The sequence below is a fragment of the Rhodnius prolixus genome, unplaced genomic scaffold, assembly GCF_049639745.1.
Source record: "Rhodnius prolixus isolate KJV_2025 unplaced genomic scaffold, Rpr scaffold_23, whole genome shotgun sequence".
NCBI lineage: Eukaryota > Metazoa > Arthropoda > Insecta > Hemiptera > Reduviidae > Rhodnius > Rhodnius prolixus.
The window spans coordinates 1823526-1849248 of record NW_027411627.1 but is presented as its reverse complement, the minus strand read 5'-3'; the positions used below and the strand labels follow the sequence as shown (position 1 = coordinate 1849248).

The window sequence follows — 25723 nt, the reverse complement described above, 5'->3', positions numbered from 1 at the left end:
CGACGGTAGGAGTTAAATAAGTGGCGGGCTCCAGCCTGCCGGTCGGTCAGGCAGTCGTGCCGACTCCACAGTGCTGGCCTGTGCCGGGGGTGGCGCCGAGAGTGGTCTTTGGAGGCAGCAGTACCACTCCACCATCTGCCGCCTGCCACCTCACAGCACTGTTGCCAGCACAGCCAACTCGACTCTCTACCACGTGAGTACTATCTTAATTATAGCTTCTTCTTAAGTCTGGTGCTAGAATTATCAATTATTAAAACAATAAATGATAAATATAATGCTCTTGTAAGTGTTTCTCAACTACTAGTTCATAACTGTCAAATTTTCCATGTCTATGGAAAAATATATCATATTTATCGAGGTGATTTTTTTTTTCCTATCTCAGTTTACCTTTTCACAGCTATAGCATTCATTATTTTCATTTTTTATTTTTCTAAACTATTTATCACACTTAAACTAACCATTATTGTATTGCAAAAATTATACGTAATTCTCAAGATGCTAACTCATATATTTTCTTAAAACACCAAAAATTTTAAATATATTTAATTCTTAGTAACATTAGAAGTTTGTAAAACCGCACATAAAACGGAAATAACTTTAGTGGGAAACCCCGAAACTGTCCTAAAATGAATATTTCTTGAAAAATTATGGAATCAAAAGTGTCTCATTTTACTCTCATTAACACATATTTTGACTCATTTATTATTTTTCTTGATTACCTGGGCTATTTGCTTATATTAATGTAATAATTCTTCGCCTGCAAATAGTTGTAACAAAAAAATTGGCAGTTCTGGGGTGTAGTACTTATATAAATCTCCTTAACAAAAACTAACAGTTTAAAATGTTAAGTATAAGGGTTGATTAAATGCCAAAAGGTACACAAATCAGCGAGTACCCAACATTTCATTAATATTTAAGTAATTCTACTGCATTAATTTTCATTAATAAGTTATTTTTTAGAATTTATTAGATGTCACAGACCCTTATGCTGGCCACTTCATTCATAATATTTTTTTGTTATAATTATGATAAACCACATATACGTACATGCCTGTTAAAGTAGAAAAAGACAAAGTTAGAGTAGGCTACTGTCTTGAATTCGTCTTACCGAAATATTCGTGAGTACAAATAACACAGTTATAACAAGTAGATTATTCAACAATATTTACTCATTTCTCAATTGTAATTTAATTTAGTCCCCCTAATTTTACTTATAGTAAAATACTGGAATAATTAGCTGTCCTAAAAATATGCATATCTTAAATTTAATATTACATATATACAACATTGTGGGATGAATACCTAGATTGAGAATGTAATTGAAGAAAACTATATTATTTGCGATAAAGCCAGATAATTATAAACGTTTGACTACTTCATAAAATAACAATTACTTTAATCGAAGAATGAACTTAAACCGACGATTTTTATTTAAAAATAAAAATAAATAAATAAAATATTCAAAATCATTGATGTATGTTGGTGTAAGTTTTTTTTTAAAAAAAGGTTTTGAATTTTTTAGCCTCATATTTTTTTTATATTTTTTTATAACGTTTTTCTTTTTAACCTGTAATTAATAGTTTGATTATTATAAATTACTAGATATTACAGTCAATCTACAGTGCTACTTGAACATATATTTTGTAGATGAAAATGGCCAGCATAAGGGTCTGTGACATCTAATAAATTCTAAAAAATAACTTATTAATGAAAATTAATGCAGTAGAATTACTTAAATATTAATGAAGTATTAATGAAATGTTGGGTACTCGCTGATATGCGTACCTTTTGACATTTAATCAACCCTTATACTTAACATTTTAAACTGTAAGTTTTTGTTAAGGAGATTTTTGTACCTTTTGGATAGATTTTCCTTTTTGTCTATTTGGAACGTTACATATCTGCTTTACAGATTTTTTTAAAATTGGGAATAAGCAATTCTATCATTATAACCTGATAAGGTGTTAAGTCGGAACCATAACTACCAATGGAGAGATCTTTTTAAAGATTGATTATAGTTGCGGCCCCCCAAACCATCCTCAATAACAATTTTTTTGAAAAAGCGTTTGGGGTAATATAGGAAGGTATTTGTACGTAAATAGCAAAATTAAACTGCCATTTCAGTACTTCCTTTTAAGAGGAGTAAGAAAAATAAATTGCGATTGCAGTACTTCTCCCTAAAAGGCAAAGAGGCAAAGATTTTTTAATCGACAATTCATTGATTTAAATCGGTTCACTCATTGATAATTTAAACGATTGCAGTACTTCCTCTTAGTAGGTGCAAGAGCATGATAGCACTTCACAGCAACGTAGAGGAGCTTTAACCACTTATTCGAGCTGAATTTTATCAAAATCGGACTAAGCGTTATAGAAATATTGGTAATAATAGTTTTAGAAAGGGCCTTATTTGGGTGGGGCGAACTCCCCTCCTTATGAGGCACAGCGTCTAGACTTTTAAAGGGTAAATCTGTACAAAATGTCGATTCGAATGACACTTCATTCATGAAAATCGGTTCACATGTCGATAATTTGAAACGATTGCTTTACTTCCCCTTAATAAATGTAAGAGCAGATCGTCGCTTTATTGTTACGTATGGGAGCCATATCATCCTACCAAATTTTATCAAAATCGGGCCAAGATTTACAGAGTAATTAGTAATAATCATTTTGGAGGGGGCCTTACATAAAGGGGGCTAACTCCTCTCCCATTCAATGTACAGCATCGAGACCCCCAAAAGGCACATCTACATAAAAGTCCGAATCGAATGACACCTCATTCATGAAAATCGGTTCACGCGTTTAGGCGCTACGCAGTTTACAAAAAAGGTAACAACAAGAACAAGAACAAGACCAATTTTTGAAAATGCCGTTTTTGCTCATTTTCAGCAACTTTTTTCTCGAAATCTATTAGATCTGTGTTGTTGCAAAAAATTACAGTCATAAAGGAGGATTTGCCCTTTATTATAAAGAAAATTTGGGAATTTTATGTTTTATAGAAAAAGAGAAAAAAATTGTCAAAGTTTGGTGTTTTTCAACGTTACGCTTTTTCGTGCATTTTTTGACGATCAACCCTTATACAACTGTCCTACCGGACAGTTTTAATATTTCTACATCCCTCAAAATCAGTCACCTTGGTCTTCTTGATCCTACAAGGAGGTGTTCTTGGGTCACACGATTTTGTCAAAACCTCAGCTTTGTTTTTACTGACGAAGTGGACAATTCTCATCTGGTACTATCGTAAATGTAACCTGACTAAATGTGACAATTTTCTTTATGATGTTCCAGTGTTGCTTTATTTACAGTATTCATTGGTTCACTGTATTTGTTTCAAAATAAATATACTTTCTTTTTTGTAAGCTTGTTGCTCATTGGATTACAATATTTGATCTGCTTTTTCATTGCCAGATTCGCCAAAGTGGCCTGGTATCATGCAAGTCACGTGAGCGAAGTTCTTTTTTAGTTTTTTAATTAAAATCATTGGGTCATCTGAGAATGTATCCTTCAGAGTCATCAGAGCACCTAATGAATCAGACAACACAAGTACTTCATTGTAATTTTTATCCAATTTAAATTTCAGGGCCTGGCTATTCCGTCCCTTTTTGCCGTTACTGGAGGAAGAATTCTTGCAAGTTTAACAACCTCTATCTCTTTACTATATAGAATTCCAATCCCTCTGTTTACATTAAATATTTAGCCTGCACCCTAAGAGGTACTTTTAAAGAGGTATTGTACGTCCGCGTGCTTTGCTGAAGAAATTCTTCGACTAGATTTTTTTCGAGTACAGCTTGAATAAATGGATTCCCTGGATTCTCCCATATTCCAGCAATGCAACACAGTGAGTACAATTTTCTTCTTAGCTGTGGCGGCCGCAACACCAATTCTAGAAGGAAGAGGACTGGTACGAAAGGTGCTCATTATTAATCTCATTCCTTCATTATCATGCAATTTGCGCACTAACATGTATTCCTAGACATTCCAATAACAGTGTTTTTTAAAATATCACGGACTGTTCCTCCATCTGTAGTCAGGCAAGAATTTCAACATCAAGCGATCTCTCATGTAAGAAAATTGTCAAAGTTGGGTGCTTTTGAACGTTACGCTTTTTCGTGCAGGTTTTGACGATCAACCCATATACAATGTCCTACCGGAAAGTTTTAATTATTTACAGTTTCGTCGCATTGAGTTCTGTGTTCACTTCAGAGTATGCAACATAGAATAGAAATTTGGGTGCAGTTGCTGGTGGCTCCGGGACTTACTGGACTTGTACGCATATAAAATCTAAATAATTTCTTTTCTCAGGATACCCATTTTAAATCCTGGAACTTTCTTCTGTCAGGTAAATACCTTCTACTGGTCGGACCATTTATATATATTCGTTTAACCAGCGTATGAACACGATAAAATAGATCTTGGTTTTTGTTTCTTTTTGAATGGTTAGTCATGTTATCTTAAATGGAATTTTTCTCTACAGGTAATTAAACAAATGAAAAATTGGAGTCTAAATTTTCTATCAATGAGAATGAAGATCGAATCGTTTAGCGGTAATTAATCTAAGCACTGTTTCATTAATAGATCAAGATTATTTTTATTAAAATGACTATTTTTTTCGGCTCAAATTTTAACTGTGGAATGAGTTATGTTTTTTAAAAGACGAAAACAGCCATTACTCAGTTTACCTGTTGTAACTCAATGCGCTCTATTGGCAGTAGGCTGAAGTAATTAATTTATAGAATTGCATTATTTGACTATTTACTAATATTCTTACTACCTTCTACTGATAATCTTGTTAAAATTATTTGATTATCTTAAATTAAATTGATATAACGTTTTTTTAAATCTTTTTATTATTTCATTATCATTCCTTAAATATCGTGATAGGGTTTTGAGAATATTGAAAAAACCTTCTCTCACTCTTAACCCTTATACAACTTACCTATCTACAAGACAATTTTAATAGTCTTGGGCGGAAATACCATCGCTGATTTAGGGTTTAATCCTGAAGCCTTCTCATCATATCTTCAAAGCTAAACCACAGGACTATATCAAGCAGAAAAACCTTCTATTTAGCACGGCAGGGGGGCCTTAATCTTAATATTCTGGAGGTTTTCCTTCACTGTTTTGAACACCATGACGATGACAGTCGGCGCCCTCTGTGATATAATTATTTTTTTGTGATTGAAGATAACAAAGTTTTTGAGATTGTTGTCTTGAGATCACTTCTGAGAGATAATGATTTATTTTATTTTTTAATATTTTTTTTTATAGAGGACGATAGCGTTGTAGCCTCATTTAGTGCGCTGCTAGTCTCCGGGCAGTAAGTTCTTGTGACAGACGACAGTGCCCAACACTGTAAAGAGGGGGCTGTAACAAGCTGTAAAGCTTCTGATAACAGAAGATAATGTTTTTTAAAATATGCTCTTTTGATCACTCTAGAAGATAATAATTGTTTTTATTTTTAAATTTGTATAGCAAGTATAAATGCTGCTGAGTTTCTATGAAGCTGCAAAGAGGAGGCTCAGGAATTAAGAATCTCTTTGAATAAAATACACAAATTTTTTTTTTTTACCAAACCATATAACAATACTGGTATTTTATGTTACAGAAGAGTCTAAGAGACGTGAAGTGCAGGAGAGGTCTTCAGCATCAAGCTTGGTCAAAATTACATCGCTAACTCTTCAAAGCTTTTCTTCCTTTAAGTTGTCACCATCTTATACACTTCCCTCTATGTGCGTCAGTAGGTGTCATAATTCTACATTTCGTTTGTATGATTCAAATTTTATTTCTGAGATACACACTTTTACCAAGTGGCACCAAGGACAATTTATTTTCTATTAATTTCCAGAAAGATATGTTGTGATCTCAACATATTGTATGAAATGTTCATCACATTAATCTGTGTTTTTAATGGTGGTTTTTCCATTCTTTGGCTCTTTGCTGGAAAGTGGCTAACCATTCACTTTGTACTTTGAATGTTTGCCATCCAGCTATTAATGAAAAAGGCCACTAAATGCTATTCAGAATCCTAAGTTTAAAAATTATAGAATATCCGGACACTCAACTTTATAAATAAGTTTTTCGAATAACAGAAATAAGTTTTGTAGAACTTTTTCGAAAATGGCTGCTTTGTGTTTGTTTAAGGTAGGCAAGTCGGCCAACGTTGCCATCACTTTCATCTATTTATCTCCCAAGAACATTGATATTGACAGACCTGTGCGATGAAACTTGAGCTTAAAATATTTTTGGTTCAGACCCATAAGAGGTCCCAACTGTAAATTAACGAATAAAATTACAAACTGGGAGTGTTACTTTATTGACTGAAATTTCCCCTTTTGAGTTTTTCTTGAAAATGGCGCAATTTCTTCAAAAACATGTGCACATTAGATTTTAAGAGAATCATCAACTTTTATTTGACATATTTCTCAAGAAAATTCTATTAAGAGACTTCATTAATGATTTTAGAGAGGGTTAGAAATTCGGAGTTTGAGAAAATTTATTGCAAATTTAGAAAGCCTAAGAATTGTAGTGTGAAAAAGTGGTGTGAGTTTACTCACCAATTTCTACTTTCTCCTTCTAAACTAGAAATAACTGTGGGCCTAATTTTGGAAATTGAATTTTCGCCGCAAATATCTTTTTTTAAGTCCCACCCCCTGAGTCCACAAAAGTTGGTCTCAAAATTTTCAGGTTTTTCCTTTCTTTTACTTTTCCAGAAAGGAAAGGTATTGTAATCGGGCAGATTGTTTATCTTGACATTTTACTGGAGATAACCGCTTTTACCTGAGTACAAAGAAAAAATAGTTTTTATAAATTGGAGTGGGTATTTGTTTGCGTACTCACCCGTCTTAACCCAAACAAAAAAACCGAGCAAGTTAAAATTTAAAATTTCGATTTGATGCTCCCAGGGGATTGCCACAATAAAGTTTTGGTCGTCGAAATCGGCCAACAAAAACCACTTTATCTGGATTGTTCTTTCAGATATTTGTGACTATCGAAAACAGCCTCTATTTTAATTGAACTTGTAATAGTAATTGAATGAGTGCAAATCTATAACGTTCATTGGTAACAAACATCAAATGCGGAACTAAATTTCCAAATTAGCAAGTTAGCTAACCGCAAGGGATATTCTCAAAATGGGCTTCTATGATTTTTCTTTTTTTAACTTGGGTAGTGATTAAAATCGTAATAATCTACTTCGTCTATACAAAAATTTTCTTGGGATGTATTATTAAAAGGATTCTTCTGAGTTAGGGGTAGGTTAGGCTTACAATAGTTTATTGTATGAATAAAGATTAAAAATGTCATCCTAACTTTTTATTTTAAGAAAACTGGCATTTCACTCTAGGTTTTTTTAATTTATTTTTTAGCGATTTTTCCGGAGAAGATGCTTTTAAAAGGAGCATGTATCGTATATTATTGTATCCAACTACTTTAGCACAAGCCTAAGTTAAAAAAAAAAAATGAATTGAGTAAACTGTGATTAGAGAAAGTCGTATGAATGTTCACACAAGATTTACAAATTTGAACTATGGCTTTCAAATGCGCTGTAAATTAGAATAAAATTGTAGTTATCGGGCGGCTAATTTGAAGTAATCACCTACACACATTCATACTGCATTGGTGGCAGCTTGGGCTATCTGCCGTTAACGCGCTAGTGTCGACACAAGCAACATGGCCGACTTGCTCAGCCACACTAGTCGAGCTAGTGCTCTCATCATGATCGTGTGTAGATTCAGTTCTCTTTGATCTTTTTTTTGTTTTTATTTACTACTTTTTTATTTTTTTATGTTAGTTTGTGTTAATTTCCACTTGTTTTCTCAAGTGTGTTAGTAAATGTAATCAATAAAGTGAAAGAAAATGTGCCTTGTTTGTGTGTCGACAGTGTTTAGACGAGTGGTGTGATCAAGTGTAGACTGGAAGCTGGAGTTTGTTGGCGTTAGGCAGCAGCAAGAAGCAGTAGAAGAAGTGTTTGTTTCCTGTGGGACCAAATGTCCTGCGCCGGAGGCGGATCTCCGGAGGCACATGTTGATGTTCCGGAGCCGTCGGAACGCATTAATTAAGCGACTGTGGAAGGCTCGCCTGGGGGGTAGTGATGAGGAAGGTCGCGAGATAAGGAAGTGGTTGTTGAGGCGTCTAACCGAAGACCAGTTGGATACCCTGGCTGCAGCCATAGAAAGCCGAGGAGGTGGTTCAGCCGATTGTGTACTAGTCGATCAGCTAGAAGAGTGCCCTAGTCCAGAGTTGTTGTGCTGTCAGGTCTGGCGTTGGCCAGATCTTCATTCTACCAGACAACTGAAGAAGCTACCAATGTGCAAGTCGGGCGTCCTCGCCGGCTCCAACTGCTGCAATCCGTACCATTGGAGTCGCCTGTGCCAAGCGGGTATGTTTTTTCTTTCTATCTTTTTTCATATAATTGTACTAACGAAGAAAAATTGTTTCCTAAATTCTTATTTGAGTGTGTGAGCGTGTGTGTATATATGATGAAAATTGATTGCGGAGACAGAGCCGAGAGGTCGGTCGAGGCGTGTAAGTGGCGCCAGTCCGGCGGAGGTAACCTGTTGCTAACCTTGCTGCTACCCCACCCGCGCCTTCCCGGACTGTCTACAGTGCCGCCTCGACGTCACCTTACGATTTCACCTCCAGTCACAATACTGCCTCTTCCTTTAAAATTATTATTTTAATTATCTGGGAACAAAGCCGAACTCCTCAAAAAGTAATGTTCAAATTAAAACTGTCCAGTGGGACAGTATCGTCAAAAACTGTATGAAAAATTTACTTTTAAGGGATGATTCAGTTAACTTGTCCCACCCCCTTTAGCAAATGAACATATTGTGATATCGTAGAACTGATTTCTGTTTCAGTGATTTTTTAAGTTTATGTACATAATTTTTCGTGCGTTTTAAACATTTAATTTGAAATTTGTAGAATTCTAGGGATACTGCGATTAATTATTATTGTATTAGATATAATAATATAATATTTATAGTTATTATTCGGATGTTATTACTTTCTATTACTCTATTTTTCAAGAAGGTATTGAAATCGACTTGCTTATCACCGGCAAATTGAGGTCTCTTTAGTCAGAGAAAAAAGGGTTTTTAAAAAGTAGTCATAATAATAACAATTTGTTGGTTTGCTCTAGAATATTACATACATATGTAAATATGTACGATGGTCGTTTGAAAAGTCCGTGCAAAGTCAGAGAGATAGCACTACTGGCGCGTATCGAGGTTATGTTTAGTTAGTAGCATCTCTAGGAAGAACACACACCAAGTTTCAGCCAGATCGGTCTATTTCTTTGTGTTTGGCATTCGTTTGAATCGAGGAAGTCGAGTGATTTTCAAAAAATGGACGAAAAAGAATTTCGTGTGTTGATTAAACACTACTTTATGAAAGGCAAAACGCCTCAGGAGACTAAAGAGAAGCTTGATAAACATTATGGTGACTCTGCACCTTCGATTAGAACAGTTTATAAGTGGTTTCAAAATTTTCGGAGTGGCCATATGGGCACAAGTGACGCTGAACGTTCTGGACACCCTGTTGAGGTTACTACTCCAGAAATCATTGATAAAATCCGTGATATGGTGATGGATGACAGAAGAGTGAAGGTGCGTGAGATTGCTAGTGCTGTGGGCATCTCGAATGAACGGGTACATAATATTTTGCATCAACATTTGGACATGACAAAGCTATCCGCAAGATGGGTGCCGCGGTTGCTCACGCTTGACCAAAAACGAAATCGTGTGAAGTGTTGCAAGGACGGTTTGCAGCTGTTCCAGAAGAATCCGCAGGACTTTAAGCGTCGTTTCGTCACTGTGGATGAAACATGGATACATCACTACACTTCTGAGACCAAAGAACAATCTAAACAATGGGTTACCAAGGGGGAATCTGCGCCAAAAAAGGCGAAGACCGTTCCTTCGGTCGGAAAGATTATGGCGACTGTCTTTTGGGATTCGCAAGGAATAATCCTCATCGACTATCTGGAAAAGGGTAAAACTTTTACAGGTGCATATTATTCATCGTTATTGGACCGTTTGAAAACCGAGCTGCAAGAAAAACGCCCACGATTGGCCCACAAAAAAGTCCTTTTCCATCACGACAGCGCACCAGCTCACACCTCAGCAGTTGTGGTCGCAAAATTAATGGAAATAGGGTTCCAACTCGTTTCACATCCCCCCTATTCTCCAGACTTGGCTCCCTCGGACTACTATTTGTTCCCCAATATGAAGAAATGGCTGGCGGGAAAAAGATTTTATTCAAACGAGGAGGTGATTGCAGAAACGAATGGCTATTTTTCAGACTTGGACAAATCCTATTATTCGGAAGGGATCAACAAACTAGAGCAGCGTTGGGCGAAGTGTATAAGCCTAAAAGGAGACTATGTTGAAAAATAAAAAAGGTTTACCCCAAAAAATTAAGTAGTTTTTATTTTTGCACGGACTTTTCAAACGACCCTCGTATATATGTATATTATATATATAAATTAAAAATTTATTTCCAATAATTCAGAAATTATTTTCTTTTCTTCTCATATTACTGTTTTTTCTTTTTTTGAACAGAGCACATTTTTATAAATAATAATAGTGATACTTTATAGAATAATGGCAGAAAATTAACAAAAATAATAATATTTTAATAACAGAATACTTCTAATACAAAACAAAAAATAATAGATTTGTTATACATATAAAAGTCACAAAGCAAATAAGTAAAGTTAATCACTAAATGCCAAAAGTAAACTTGCGACTATCTCAGACTATGGATAGATAAAAAGAGTAGTAATAAAAAATTAAATAAAGAAAATATACTGGCTCCAATAGATTTACAGATCATCCAATTATTTCACAAAATAGTATGTGTGTGTATCTAAATTGTTAGTTCAAATTTGATATTTCACAATAAGGTTTTGTTTGGGCTACTAATAGTACCACTTTTCTAACTCAATTTTTTAGGAATCTCTCAAAAACGAGTCCAATGATTTTATTTAAACTACGTATTCTAATTGTAAATATGTAGAACTGTTACTTTTGTTTGAAACATTTTTAAGGGCACTTTTGGTTTAGATTAGTTTTGGTTAGGTTTTCCTTTAAAAAGCTATTTTTATATATTCTGCTACCTTGCCACTAATACAGTTTTGTTAAAATCCCAAATGGGACTAAATTGCTAAATTTAATGAAAATCAGCCTTCCGGAAATACCACTTCCAAAGTCAAAGTCATCTTTCGCTGTTTTTTGACACTCTTACGATTTGATTTTATCTTCATATTGATTATTAAAAATTATATTGATCTACAACTTACATATATTTGAAAATTTTATCTGGACAATTCGATTAAAGGTACCTCTGAGAATGGGTTTGGTAAGCGGATTTCCTCTTGAGAGCTAATTTTATGTAAGCTACGATCTTATTTGTTGCACTTACCTAGGGCGCTAAAATGCATATTTAAAATCAGGTTTGAAGATCATTATTACTCTTCGGAAGAACCTTTTTATTCAGTGTTAGTTCACCCTCTCGAAAATGGCTTCTTGGCTATCTTGGAAGCTGTAAACTTCTTAATGATTGGAGTGGACTTTTCTCTTAGATTATATTTCAGGGTAATTGACGGTTTTGTAAACTAAAATTCATTTAACGGTGGGAATTAATATGGGTAAAATATTCTGGGTTTGAAGAAATTAATGAAACATTGAGAATTGTAGTAATTGAAGTAAGTGGCGCTTTTAGCTAAATGAAACATTTCTAAAAGGTTGATTCTCTTCAATACAATTACTCCTTAGAACCGCACAAAATTTAAAATAAAATTTACAGTTATTTATAATATGTTGATACATATATTTAATAAAATTAAAAATATATTAAATAAAATTTAATTCTTACATTTTATTAACCTTATCGGTTAATTCCAGTGATACTTTGATCAGCTTTTTAAGCATTAAGGCCTGATAAAAATTAACATTATTCTTAAGTAACTTTAAAAGCATGGTTTCTTTTCCCTGAGAACCCCCCACCAAATAAATGAGGGAAACTTTCAATAAATGTCCTTTACATATGACGCCTAAAGCAAATCGATAGGACGACTTTCGAAAACCCTTTACTGAAAAGAATCACGTCGCATGATGATTTCAGCCGAAACCTTGGAACTTTTACTAAATCCAAAATGCAAGATTGAACCTTCTGCCATTTTTCTGTTTTATAATAATCTTTACACGCGCGCACAAAAGGCACTAAGAACTTTTGACTGGTACTCGAAATATGTATTTCGGCGAAAACTCAATTTTGAAAGGTTTTGTACAATCGCAGAAGTTGGTACTTTGAATCGAAATAGTACCTTGAAACACCTTGAACTGAAATGGTACCTTAAAGTATAATGAAACCTACCTACCTTCTTTTCCAAAAATTAATGTTGTAAACCACTCATCTCAAATGAGTCCAATAAGTAGGATATTTAAAGAAAAACCATTGCAGCCATTTTGGAGAAAGCCTCAGTGAAGTCTGTTCTGTAAGGTGTACTTCTGTATCTGTACACTGTCGCCATTGTGGCGGCATCTCCTCCAAATGTTTCATCCTTTTCTTTTGCGATCAATACCATAATATCTCCTTAACAATAATGATTTTATTAGTTACAACAAGTAACTCTTACTATAATAGTTACATAAGAATTATGTTCAACCAAATAAAGAAACTACGTACATTTAAGTGCGGCCCAAATAATTATTCTTATAATATGGTTGTCTGATACTTTTCTGTCCGATTTTTTGAAATTTTATAATTTCAATTTTTTAAAAAAATAACTTTTTGTTGAAATTCTCAACTGCAACAACTGTTGCAACAAGCAAACGCGATATAAGATAAAAATATCATGAATATGGATAGGAGTGGTGGTACTCCATTAACTAACGGAATTAATTTTTGATTTCATTTTTTTTTATTTTAAAAAAACCGACGGAAAAGTTTCAAACAATCTCGAGTTCAACAACAAGGAGAGTCAAGGAATAATAATTCACCTTCTTCCAATGTGACTAGCAAAGCCAAAAGGTAGGACACTCATGGTCTAGACCAGGGATGAGGCCCGCCACACTTTCTTGTGTGGCCCATTAAGAGTTCCAGAAAAAATTATAGTAAATTTAAAAAAATATATAAAATTATAGTTATTTGTATTTTTAACCTAAATACACTCAACAGCAAAAAAAACCGGACACTCAGATTTGGTCTCATAATTTTGTTAAATACGCTAATCTTTTTAATTTATGGTAAGAATTGGTTTATTTATAAGTTATTTACAAAAAATCTGCCACAAATGACTAATTTTTATTAATTATTAACACAAAAATATAAAATAAAGTAAAAATAAGAAATTAACACATTTTTTTTAAAACTTTATTCTTCATTTTTATCAGGTTTTCTGACAAGGGATGTTCTTCTAATAGTGGGTATTTCTCCCTCTTCTACGGCGAAGGGCCCTAATCCTGTCAGGTTAGAAGAAATTAAATTTTGGACGTACTCCACCGGCAGAGCATCCCACTCTTCACGAAGAGCAATTTGGAGCTGATTTAAGTCACTAGGAGGAGGATGACGATGTCTAACACGCCTTCCTAAATTATCCCATAAATGTTCTATGGGATTCATATCAGGAGTTCGTGCAGGCCAGTCCAGAACTGTGATTCCCACTTGCTCCAAGTATTCGGTAACAATTCTGGTGGTATGTGGGCGAGCATTATCCTGCATCAAAATGAATTGGACACCAATAAATGGAGCCGACGGGATCACAGCTTCTAGGAGCAGTCAGAGCCCCCATTATCAATGAAAATCAGTTCAGTACGGGCGTGGAAATTGATTCCACCCCAAACCATAACTGATCTCCTTTCGAAAGGTCGTGACTCGCGAAGAGTACATTGAGCAAATCGCTCCCCTGATCGTCTCCAGACTCTGTCTCGATCGTCTGAGTGGTATAGACCAAAGCGAGACTCATCTGTGAATAAAACTGTTCCCCATTGCTCTACAGTCCAATAAAAATGTTGGTCCGCTAATAATTGCCTTTCTCTACGATGCCTTTCCAGGAGTTGGGGCCCTGCCGCGGGGCGCCTTGCTTCAAGTCCACGCTCCCTTAGTCTCCGCCGTACTGTGTCCGAGCTAACACGCGTATTTCGCGCCACTTGAAGCCTGTCCCGAACCTCAGGAGCAGTTAAATGGCGGTCTCTCAATACTGAGAGCGTGATAAATCGATCGTCAACTTCAGTTGTGGCCCTTGGTCGGCCACTGCCAGCCCTCCGCTCGTAACTGCCAGTCTCCCGGAAACGCCGGAATGCATCATTAATGGCGGACTTTGCTACTCCAAGGGTTTCTGCGATAGATCGGACGCTCCGGCCTTCTCTTGCCAAGGCATCAGCTCAGGCTACGTCTACACTCGAAAGAACCATTATTCTGGACCAAAATGAAAAAAATCACGTCTATTAATGACAGAAAGGCGCGGTTAATAAATTAAAGATCTTTAAAGGTGCGAAAACCTACTTACAGTTTAGAAGAGTTCCGTCAGGTAAAGCAGCTTCAAGACAAATAAGCCACATCTGAGTCTTATCTCATGCCCTACTAATCCTGACGGGATTAGTTCAATGGACTTAGACCCTTCCTTCACTGTAAAAACCAGATTACCCATAAAAACAAACACATTACTGATAATCAGCTTTTAATATAAAAAATATTAAGTGTCCGTTTTTTTTTGCTGTTGAGTGTATCTCCAAGATTTTGGTTTCAAAATTTTTTCTTCCCACCATTTAGTGTAGAGGTGGAAGCCGTTCCAGATGATTTACAATTGAAAGTAATGGATATTCAAAATGGCAGAGAGACCAAAGAAAACAAATTTCAAAATGTTGACCGGCTGAGTTGTCTCATCACTAAGGGATTTGTAAGAGTAAACAGTTTGGCTTACTTGGGCACTCAATAGCCACAATTGTTCGTTTGATCCAAAGCACAATAACCAGTTCCTAAAATGTGACAGCTAGACAGCTGTTTGATAGGTTCGTTTTAGGATATAAGAGAAAGAGGTGCCGACGCCCCTTCTAGTCAAGGCCTCACTATTTGTTGGTATAATTTACGTTTCTAAGTTTGGTAAAATTATTTTTCCCATTGAAGTTGGTCGCTATCTACGGTGATGTTAGAAAAGAAAGCGCAGCGATAACTATCGATCAGTTCACTCAGTTCTAACGATTTTTCATAAAAATGGTAAAATTTCCGCAAAGATAAATGGTCCATAAATTAATTTCACTAATTAAGTATTAATATTATATGAGTCCTTTTTGTTTTCGGTAGATTTCAGAATTGATGTTTTCCGAGAAAACTATGTTTGAAATTGTTTAATTATAATGGAGGGGGGGGGAATCTATTCATATTTTTCTGTAACTGAGGGGGGGGGAGAAATATTCCGGTCATATAGTCTTTTTTTTTATTTATTGTTTTATATTTCCCACCTTTTGTTTGTATAGCTTCCGGCCTATGGACTGTGATCATCTTTATTTTTTATGATCATAAAATTAACATAGTAACAATCAACACATAGTCTTTGGAGTTAACTTCAAGTTACCTTCTTCAAACATACTTGTAAAAATCGCCAAGTGCAGTTTAATTATCGTATTAAAAACAAATGTAATATGTAAAGGTTGTGGTAACAAGCCATGAAGATGATTTACCACCCATAAGTCGAAAGCTAGAAAACATAAATTAAACATATGGAATTGGCGATAATTACTCTACCCTTCTTGAATAAAAATGCACTTAATAAAAGTGTAATTGAATGCTTAATTATCATGTTCAATTGTTATAGTTAATGCTAAATTTTTATTATGTTCTTCTCTATTAATATTACATGTAATTTATTTACTAAAGGACCTTTTTTAAAGAAAGTAAAAATTATAATGGGAACGTCATTTAAGTAATGTCTAATATATCGTGCTCGAAAATTTAGAAATACAATTCTTCGAGCTATCAGCATGGTCAGCATGAGTCGCGTGGCAGCACTTCTTTGTCAGTTTGTAAGGTACAATCTAGCTGTTGTGTGCTGTAGAAATTTTGTCAGTTAGCAGACAGCCAGAGAAAGTGCCGGCGACTGCAGAATGTGCTTACACAATGTTGACAACAGTTTGGTAGCTCGTCAGGCGCCGGGGGCTGGTGGTGGTGGTTTGTTTTGCAGAAGTGTCTTTAAAGAAAAGATGTCAGCACAACAAGGCTATAGCATAATTGTGAAGATTATTTCGGTCTGAGTACCAGTTTATTTGTTCATTAGGGAGGCGCGCGCGGGGGGTATTTGTGGAGGGGGAAAGGCGGCGCCGCTGGTTTCTGGTGTCGCCGGCGCCCCCACTATGCCGCCTCTCAGGCGCCAGCTGCCAGCTCGGCGCCTCTCTCTCGGCGCACTCCACTCTCCTCCATCTTCTCTTCTCTTCTCGCGCTACTAATCACTAGTCACCCCCTCCTCACTAGTCACTCCTTATTGCTGCTGCACAATATTCTTCTTTTAGTTTTGATCTAAAAATAAAATAGTCTTCTTGTATGTTCCGCGCTCCAATCCTATCAACAAACCAACTAGCCCCACACCCATCAGCAAAGCCTCCAATATTTGCATTTTTTAGCTGTTAAAGTGTTACAATTAAATATTGGCTCGCTAAAGAAATGTTTACTGGTAAATCTCCTGAGGTTATCGCCCCGCTCAGTCGACCTTACCTTCCTTTACTAATTCACTCTCCCTTTATTCTTCCCCCCTACCTTAGGAGAGTTCAATTGCGATCATGCGAAATCTCATTTGAGTACACTATTAACGTACAATTTGAGAAGAACCCGAAGTCAGAAAAACTGGGTTTTAAAAAAATTATAGTCAAATAATCCCAGGGAGGTGAAGCATAATAGTTCGAGTTATACCAATATGTTAGAAGTTCTAGAATTTTAATAAGAGTTTTTCTGTCAGTTAAGATAAATTAAGAAATTAGAGATTGATTAATGTGATTTTCATAACTATGGAGAAGTGAAGTTTTGCTTCTCCGTTTGTATGTATGCATTACATATGTATTTGTCAAGTTTGCAGACCGAGGTTTTTCGAGTTTTTTAAAACCAGTGCAAAACCTCTATAAATAAGGAGGACCTTCTTTGTTTTTATTTTGCAATTTTTTGGCGTTTTCTCTTTTTAAATGCTTTGCTGCTTGGGTTCCGATCTCAATATAAGTTGGCAGGGGCAATTGTTCTTTAATAATTATTGTAAACCACTTGGACACCAATTCTGTGAGAGGTGTGTGAGTTTAAAAGTGTAAATGTTTGGTGAGTTAAAAGGATAATGACATTGGACTGGCTGAAGACACTGACTGGAGTGGTTCCCCTTGAGCGGACAGAAGACCGCCAGTGCTGCAGGCGCCTGACAGGCGGCCGCTCTCAAGGTGTTCCACAGTCAGACTCCCCGATTTGCGTAGCACTCTATTTTTAGTGTTGCTCTCCATCCTTGTCGCAAGGTCGTCACATTCCACTGTCTCTACCTCCCTCCTCCACCTCCATCTTGCTAACCACTCTCTATTAATTACCTTTCTTAATTACAAACACCTCTAGAATTGTGAGAGTCACACAGAATGATCTCCTCTTACCTGCCGCGCCATGATTTTCTTCAACAGTACATTTTATTTACATTCATTGCCAGCGATTACACTATTCTAATGGAAAAAGTTGTTGGAAGCTTCTGTTGCTTCTATTCTGATAGAGCAGGATCTTTTGTGAAATTTGGGTTGGCTTCGTATAATAGTTGTCGGAAATGGCATTTATGGTAATTAAAAAAACCCATTTTTTCAGATGGGCTTTACGTCCAACTACCTAATTAGGGATCGTGTACGGAGGCGATTAGCAAACATAATTCACTGTTAAATTCTCATATTATTCTTTAAATAAAGTCCTCGACCTAGACGAGGAATCGAACCCAGTACCTCAATATATCCTAGCATTGCGGGTGCCGCCTCTAGTCGCTCGGCTATCGTGGTCTTAGTAATTATCTAAACAATTTAAAATAATGATCGTCAATAAGTGCACGAAAGAGCTAACGAAGAAAAACCCCCAACCTGTACTATTTTTTTTTCTTTTTCTTTAATAGATAAGATTCTCAAAGGTCTGGTTAGATCTACTAACCAGTTTGGCACATCCATATCTATTAAATAATCCTCTTTTACAAGAGTAATTTTTTGGAACTAGATTTCATAGATTTCGAGAAAAAAGTTGCTTAAAATGTGGAAAAACGTTTTTTTAAAAAAATCGTTTAAAAATAAAACTTGTTGCTTCAACCTCAATGCATTTAAGGTAGTTCACAATTCAGCTTGTTATTGCGTTTCTTATTCTCTGATACAGGAGAGCATCTGTGTTGTTGGATGCCCCAATTTCTTCCCAGAAGTAAGGTAATTCAGAGTGGCTTCTACGACGATGGAGATGACCTAATCCTAAAAAAAATTATTTTCTAAGGTCTGAATGTGGAAGGGGAACATCTTTATCAGGGTATGTTTAGACCCGGCTCGAAAGCAGAATGGGATAACTCTTATGTGTATTCATATAAATAATGACATCACTACAAAGAATGACGTACTGTAATAAGTGGCATGTTTAAATGAAAAGATCGACGCAATTGCAATACTAATCTCAACTAGTGAAAAAATACTAATATGCCAAGTACTTTCGCTGCCAAGTATTTAAGAAGATTGGTACTAAATGAAATGAAACAGTTACGAGCAGCCTTTGAGGCAGAGAAAGAGCAGTCTGTATTAGCGTGGGTGTAGTTAGGAGTTCATCGCTAGTGGAGAGTTTAAATACCTTGGAATAAGAACATGAGTTTTCTTCCAGCTCCATCACCATCACTAGATCTCCAGAATTTGTGCATAAATTCCAGTCAGACAAGAAACTTCTCATATTCATTCGTACATGAGCAAGAAGAAAGAGAATCCAAGTTGAGTGACTAGTCCTTGGCATCTGCTTTCTCTCAGTCTCTCAGTCTCTCTACAAGGCCACTAAATAGCCAAATCTCAGCAGCCTAACCAACTATTTTAGTCCCCAGCATTTTTAGCCTTCCTTTATGTTTTAAGAATTTTCTTCTTTTTTTTTTCTGGAACTCTAGATTTACTAGAGTTCATGATGTAACTGGGGTGCATTGCGCAAATCTTCTTGTTCTCTGGATCAGTGATTCTCAACCTTTTTTTACTCGTGGCCCTCCAAAAAAATATATTTGCACGCGTGGCTCCCTTCCCACTTGCATTTATTTTATAATTTTTTTATTATGTTTTATACAATATACCTACCTACATATAGAAAAAAAAATGTGCAGTATAAAAAATTATATCTTATTCTATAAAATTTCTCAAGGATCCAATTTTCTTATATCTGGCTCCATAGTTGTCAGTGACAGGCGAAGATCTCCCCTTTTTTCAATATCAAGTCGATTTCGTTCTTTTGATAATAAATAAACCACTCTACTAAATGCAAATTCTACTAGGTAAGAACTGGGAAATGCTCTAAAAAATAAATTAGCTTTTTCCCAAAGCAAGGGAAACTTACTAGCAATTTCATTACAAATCTCGAAATTTTGTTTATTAGATTTATATTTAGCTTGAGCTGTAATATCGCATTTTAGCTCAATAAGTGTTTCTTGTATATCTGTATCAACTTCAGCAGTATCTACTCCAAATACACCTACTTACCAGTTTGGCACATCCATATCTATTAAATAATCATTAAATCGGTATTGCACATCATTATGCAGTTGTTTCAAATGCTCAACATATACTATAATGTCATCATCTTTCAATTCTGCATTAAGGGTAGCTAATGATGAAAACTGTATCAGAACACGTCGTCCAACATTGCGTCAAAATAGTTTGAGTTTTCGAAGGAAAGATTCTTTCGAAGAAATAAGACTGCTGATTCTTCCTTGCAACTCCTTATTTAATGAATTTAATTTTTCGAATCTCCTATCTGAAAGATAAAATATATCACATTTAACAGCAATATTTTCTTGCCCAATCGATTTATCTCGTAAAAATGATACAATGCTATCTCAAAGTGTAACAAAACGGCGGAGGCAATTTTGTTATAACTGAAATTCACATAGATAATTTTAAGATCACAATTTACGAATGTATTTTTGGCGCGTTTTTAATGTGAGATACGATTTCTAAAAAAATGAATATACGAGGAAATATAAAGTGCGAGCAGATCAGCGCAAATGTGCGCATAATTGCACTCTTGCACTATTAGCTATAATTTTGTTTTGTGTGTGAGTAATGGCGCGCCATAATATATCCACAGATACAAATTGACGTGAAAATATTCATTTTTTTCTATTAAATTGCTACGTTTGTTTTTTATTCATTTTTTAAATATTTAAAATACTGTTAGTGAAAATTTTTCTGGCCCCCTACAGAAGTTTCCGTGGCCCCCTAATTTGACTTTTTTTTCTGTGGCCCCCTTAAAATACGTTGTGGCTCACTGGGGGCCATTGATAAACACTGGTCTAGATCATATGTCTACCTTCAACAGCATGGTCATATCTGGGATATTAACTTGGTTGAAGTTTACCACAAATCCTGTTAATTTTATTCTAGAACTTCAGGAGACTGAAGACGATTCAACAGGAGATTCCTGGCAGAAATTTCTTGCTGAAAGACATAATAACTTAGAAATTGATGGAATTTTTTTTTTCTTTTTTGCTGATTTAAACAGTTTGTGATGCCAATATACTTTGAGGGTTGGAAGTTCGTTTGGATTGATTATTAAAGGATATTGGGTCTGCATATTAGCTCTTAGCTCTTACTACAGGTACTGCTATTTAACTAATTAACAAAATCTCTAATTAAGACTAATCTCTTTAACTAATCAAGAGTATTTCATGCAGATGCTAAGGCGATAAGCTAAGGGTAGAATGTATTACGATTGATGGGAAAAGTTAAAGAAAGACGAAGAGATAATGCTGAGGTTGTCCTGATGTGAATTCTTTAATTTGTCTTATCTAGAAACATGGCGATAGTGTCCAGTCTTTGTTCCATTATACCTAATTAATAGTTAATTATATCATTAGTTTCTGAACATATGTTAACTTATAACACCTTTAATGTTAATTAATTACTTTTTTTTTCTGCTCCAATTAATGAGAACCTTTTCTGTTGTTTGCAGAATGCCCGCCACCTCCATATTCCAGATTCAGCAGTGAGAGGCTTAAACCTGAAGGTAAGTGTCTCCATGATTATTCACTCAATAAAAATTGCTTCCCTCCTACATGGGTAGCTCAGCAGCTAAGAACGCGAGCCAGACCTATGTTATGTGTTTACCATTGTTATCTGAAATTCGCCTCAAGATTTTTTTGGCGTTTTTTCCATGGAACTAAAACTTTTAGCAACCCCCCTCCCAACCCCTCATCAATATAGAAGTGCCACTTTAGTATAATTTACACTTTCAACGCGTGTGTAACAAAGAAGAAGAGATAGTATCACAAGCAGGCTACAAGTCCGAAGTTTTAGATTGTTTTTGATTTATCGGAAGTGCGCTTTTTTATTTCAACTGCTCTCTAAATGCACCCCATCTGTTGTGCTTTCTGCTGATGCCAGGTAAGTCACTATGGCTCCCCCCAGGTGAAGAAACCTTCAAGGATGATATTTTCTCAAGGAAGAGAGGGAAACCGCTAGTCAGAGATAATCACTCTTTGTACCCATACCCTCCGCTCCAAAGAGTCTCCTAAATTGAATGAAACTAGATTAATTCTAGATAGGGTATGTTTCTCTTTTTAGGGATTTCCCAGGCTCTGGAAGGAAGAGCGGAAAGCTGGCTGTAGGGGATTACCTTTCCTACCTCAACATGCTTTCTATTGAGATAAAGGAATCACGTTCTAGTCTGGAGGTAAACTTGGTGACATAAGAACACTCCTTGATGCTTGGCGACCCCTCCCCTAAGCCCTCTCTAGTTATTGAAATAAAGAATTCAATTTCTGAATCGAAAATGTGGGAAAGAAGTTGCGTTTTGTTATCGAGTTATTTTGGGCTAATATCTTGCTTTATCTGCGAAACTCGATAATTTACAAATTAGAGTTTTCTGGGATATTTAGTTACATTGAGAAAGCAACCTGTGCTCATTATTGACGCTGTAGCTTTACACTGACGCAACAATAATTAATTACATGTGCTGCTGAAGGAGCACTATTTGTGAAATAAGTGGTGCTGTTCTAATAGAGTATTCTTATGTGTAGATCGAGCACCCAGTGAGACCAGCCAGCTGGAACTTAGAGGATCGTTGAGCACCAGCGGCCAAGGTACTTGTTTGTTGGTTTTGTTTAGCTAGCTCTATTAAAACTCAGTCTAGTTTTGAAAGTATTTAAATTTGTAACTTCCTAACTAAAATGTCTACAAAATGGGTGAGAGTTGCCATTGGCGAAGCGGGTAAGCAATCTAAAAGCAATATCACTAAATAATACTAAATCTGTACAAAATATTATGCGATAGATAGTTCTAAAGTCTTCCTATTAGAAAGTAAAATCGAATATGGCGGCTCTCTTATGACGTTCCACGCATAGAAATCCGGGAGTATTGTGGACGTGAGGCTCACTCTCCCTAGGGCATTGTGCTGATTGCTGGGCAATACGTACATTATTTTTTCTAACAGTGTACTAATTTTTAATAGCGAGGAGTTGTCTACAGACTAAGTCGGATCTGGGACTATTTGAGCGTGTTCGGTTTGATGAAACGAAACAGATTCAAATCGCTATTATTGTTTTTTTCCATGATGCCGCCAAAATTAATGGAATTAAATTCAAATAATTTATTAAAATTAATGTAACTCAGTTGTCACACACACACACACACAAGATTTAATTAGTTTCCCTAATTTAGTTTTCATTATCAGAGGTTTGACGTTTAAAAGACATTTGCTTTTACGGTAGTAATACAATTAGTTTTGCAGTTGGAAGGATAAATTCTATTTAAATAAAGTTTTTACAAAATAAAAAATGTACCTATGTTTGGATGTATCAAAAGATCACAATTAAGTGGAGATAAATAAAACAAAGGACCAAAAATGTTTATTGAAGATTACTACTCGAATTAATAATTTGCTGTATTTATTTCATTGTGGTAGAACGCCCATGTGGTAGAAGGCGGTTATTTGTTTTGCCCATCATTATTGGTCTCCGGGTACTTTGAAGTTACGACTTTTTGCAAAATATGAAATCTAAATTTCTTTTCACACTCCTCAAGTTAATAAACTTGGCAACGGCGCAAACTGTTCAAATTTATTGACTCCTTAAAAAGTATTCTTGATATCGTTTTAAGAGTGTCGAAACTATTTAGTGCATTTTCCATATTTTTTTTTATAATTTGTGTACAAAGTGGTCTTACCCAGGGAAAGTTTGAGGCAGTAATCTTTTATTATCCAAATAGTTTTTCCGACCAAAGCTGGTCTGGTTTGTGATTGAGCTAATCTTTTATTAAACTAACTAATACTATTGTTAATAGTATTAAAACTAAGTAGCTAAACTTAATAGTGTTGCTTGTATTTTCAAACTAATACGTTAACAAAAAATATTACTAATTCTGAAACTAGCCCATTCTCAAGGATCCCAAGAAGTTAGAAAATAGAGAATAGTCGACCACTAGTCAGTACATTCATACTTTTAGAATTAATTTTGCTGAATGTTAACCACAGTCAAGAAAATACTTGTACATATAACTAAAATGGACGTAGTTTGCCTTTCCATGTCAGCTGTCTAGAGAATAAAGTGACCAGAATGAATAATAAAATAGAGGAATATCCAAAAGAACTCAGGATTTACTGATTGTGGTCCAATAAACGGAGGTTGTAAATTCAAAAAAATTATTCTAATAGTTGTCTTTAGGAACTCTGTAATTTCGGCTCCCACTCATCCCAACTGGGACTTCCTCTAATTAGCCTTAATTCCGAGTGAGTCTGCCCCTCCGTCACGCGGCCTTTAAAAAAAAAATTGCCGTTTGAATCACTGCAAAAGCGAGGTAGTGAGACACCCACGGAGTTGCTTTGAAGAAAGACAAAAACATTGTAACGGGGATGCAGCCAGAGGTGACCTTGAGCGGTGCGCGTAACTGTGCGATAGTAATTAGAAGTTAGGTGCTGCAGGTTTCGCGAATCTAACAGTTAACATATGTCCGCTCTCTTTACGCTGACATGCTGACTACGCTCATGAGAGTTTCTGTTTTTCATATTATCACGTTTTACTTACCTTTGGAATATTGTGACGCATAAATATGTAAGAAGTAATGTGATAAAAGAAAACTGATTGATTATCTACAGAGGATGTCCATTGAGCAACCTCTAGATATTTGCAAGGAATGAGGTTCGGTTGTTTGCAGATGATATGTAATATACGGAGTTTGCTGGTGAATTAGCAAAGAAGTTGACGAGAGGTGTTTGGAGAATAAAAATAATTGCAAAGCAATAAAATATAGAGCGAAGATTTGTTGTGCGAGCAGAGGTTAGGTACAAATACTTGCTGTGCTAGTCTTACTAAGCGTTTTGTTGCCTCCGATCGGGCATCCTCCATCGTCAAGATAGATCCATAACAAAATGTTGACTTTACATAACTGAGGCTACTACATATTATAGTTACTCTCAAGTGCAAGGTTTACTAAATCACTTTAAGATCAGTTATCAATAAAACATTCTTAAATGAGTGTGTAGTGAGAATAAAAAGGATTTACAAGCTCCTAACTGCAAGTGTTCTAGGTCCCGTGAACGGTGAAGCATTTTTTGGCAATTTTGAAAATATTGCTTGCCAAATCCAAAACGTAACATTGCATAATTATTTCAATCACATCTTTGAATGTACAATGAATTAATAGTTTTTAGGTAAAGAGTAAACAAGCTGAAATATAAACTGCTGCAGCATTCAGATATTATCTCTCAAACACTCAGACTCAGATGGCATAACACGAAAACAATAGGATTTATTTTTTTAAAAAAACATCTTTGTGGACATTCTCATAAATGGTCGTGATTTGATTGATCCTCTCAAATATTATATTTTCCAATACTCAGTGCTCAGAATACTAAGTACTCAGTACTTAGTACTCTGCCTCCTAACCAACCGATCTACTGGCCAATGTCTCAGAGGAATCTTCCTTATCTCTTCCACTTCTTTGTCTGTTAAAAAATCAAACATCCATACAGAAATACAAACAATGAACGATTTCTCATCTGACCATAGACCTAGATCCTAGAAGTGTACCCTAAGCCATACCTAGGACACACCCTATTCTAAAAAAAAGAAATAGGACTTCACTCAGGGATAAGTCTGATGAGAAGTTGAGAGAAAGGAAATTTCTTTAATGCTCCCTCTTTCTCATGCATTCTTTGTTGGGTTCTCTAAATTCATGTTAATTCGATTCTTTTTTCTGTTGAGAAAATTCATTAAATTGATTGAATGAATCTAGACCTAACCTAACCTAACACACTAGCCAATAGAAAACTATCAGTGTTACCCTCTTTTTTTCTTTTTTTTTTTAGAAAACATTCTATATCTCCACAGCTGCTGCTGTCTACCTGTGCTTACAGCAGCTTTTTTTGTTACATTTCTGCATCTTAGCTAGCAAGTTACTGTTCTTCCTCACAATATATTGGTCTCGAGTGTCAGCTGCATAAGTGAATCCTTGGGCTGATTACTGTCCCAGCCGGACTGTATATTGCGCTTGGTTTCAATCTTCAGTCTTACACT

General features: G+C 35.6%; 1 protein-coding gene across 4 annotated transcripts in view; it reads left to right on the top strand.

Annotated features, from left to right (window-relative positions):
* The first annotated feature begins 34 nt into the window (after positions 1-34).
* The window catches only part of LOC141459785 (mothers against decapentaplegic homolog 6-like), a 43606-nt gene continuing 17917 nt past the window's right edge, over positions 35-25723 (top strand). The window contains exons 1-5 of one of the 4 annotated variants that reach the window (XM_074139225.1): positions 35-193; positions 5603-5726; positions 7877-8374; positions 21166-21219; positions 22232-22294. In XM_074139225.1, coding sequence (XP_073995326.1) covers positions 8017-8374; positions 21166-21219; positions 22232-22294 — 475 coding nt within the window. In that variant the 5' untranslated portion in view covers positions 35-193; positions 5603-5726; positions 7877-8016. Of the gene's footprint in view, positions 194-5602; positions 5735-7655; positions 8375-21165; positions 21220-22231; positions 22295-25723 lie in introns of those variants that run through there. The other 3 variants (XM_074139223.1, XM_074139222.1, XM_074139226.1) reach the window with 3 other exon arrangements.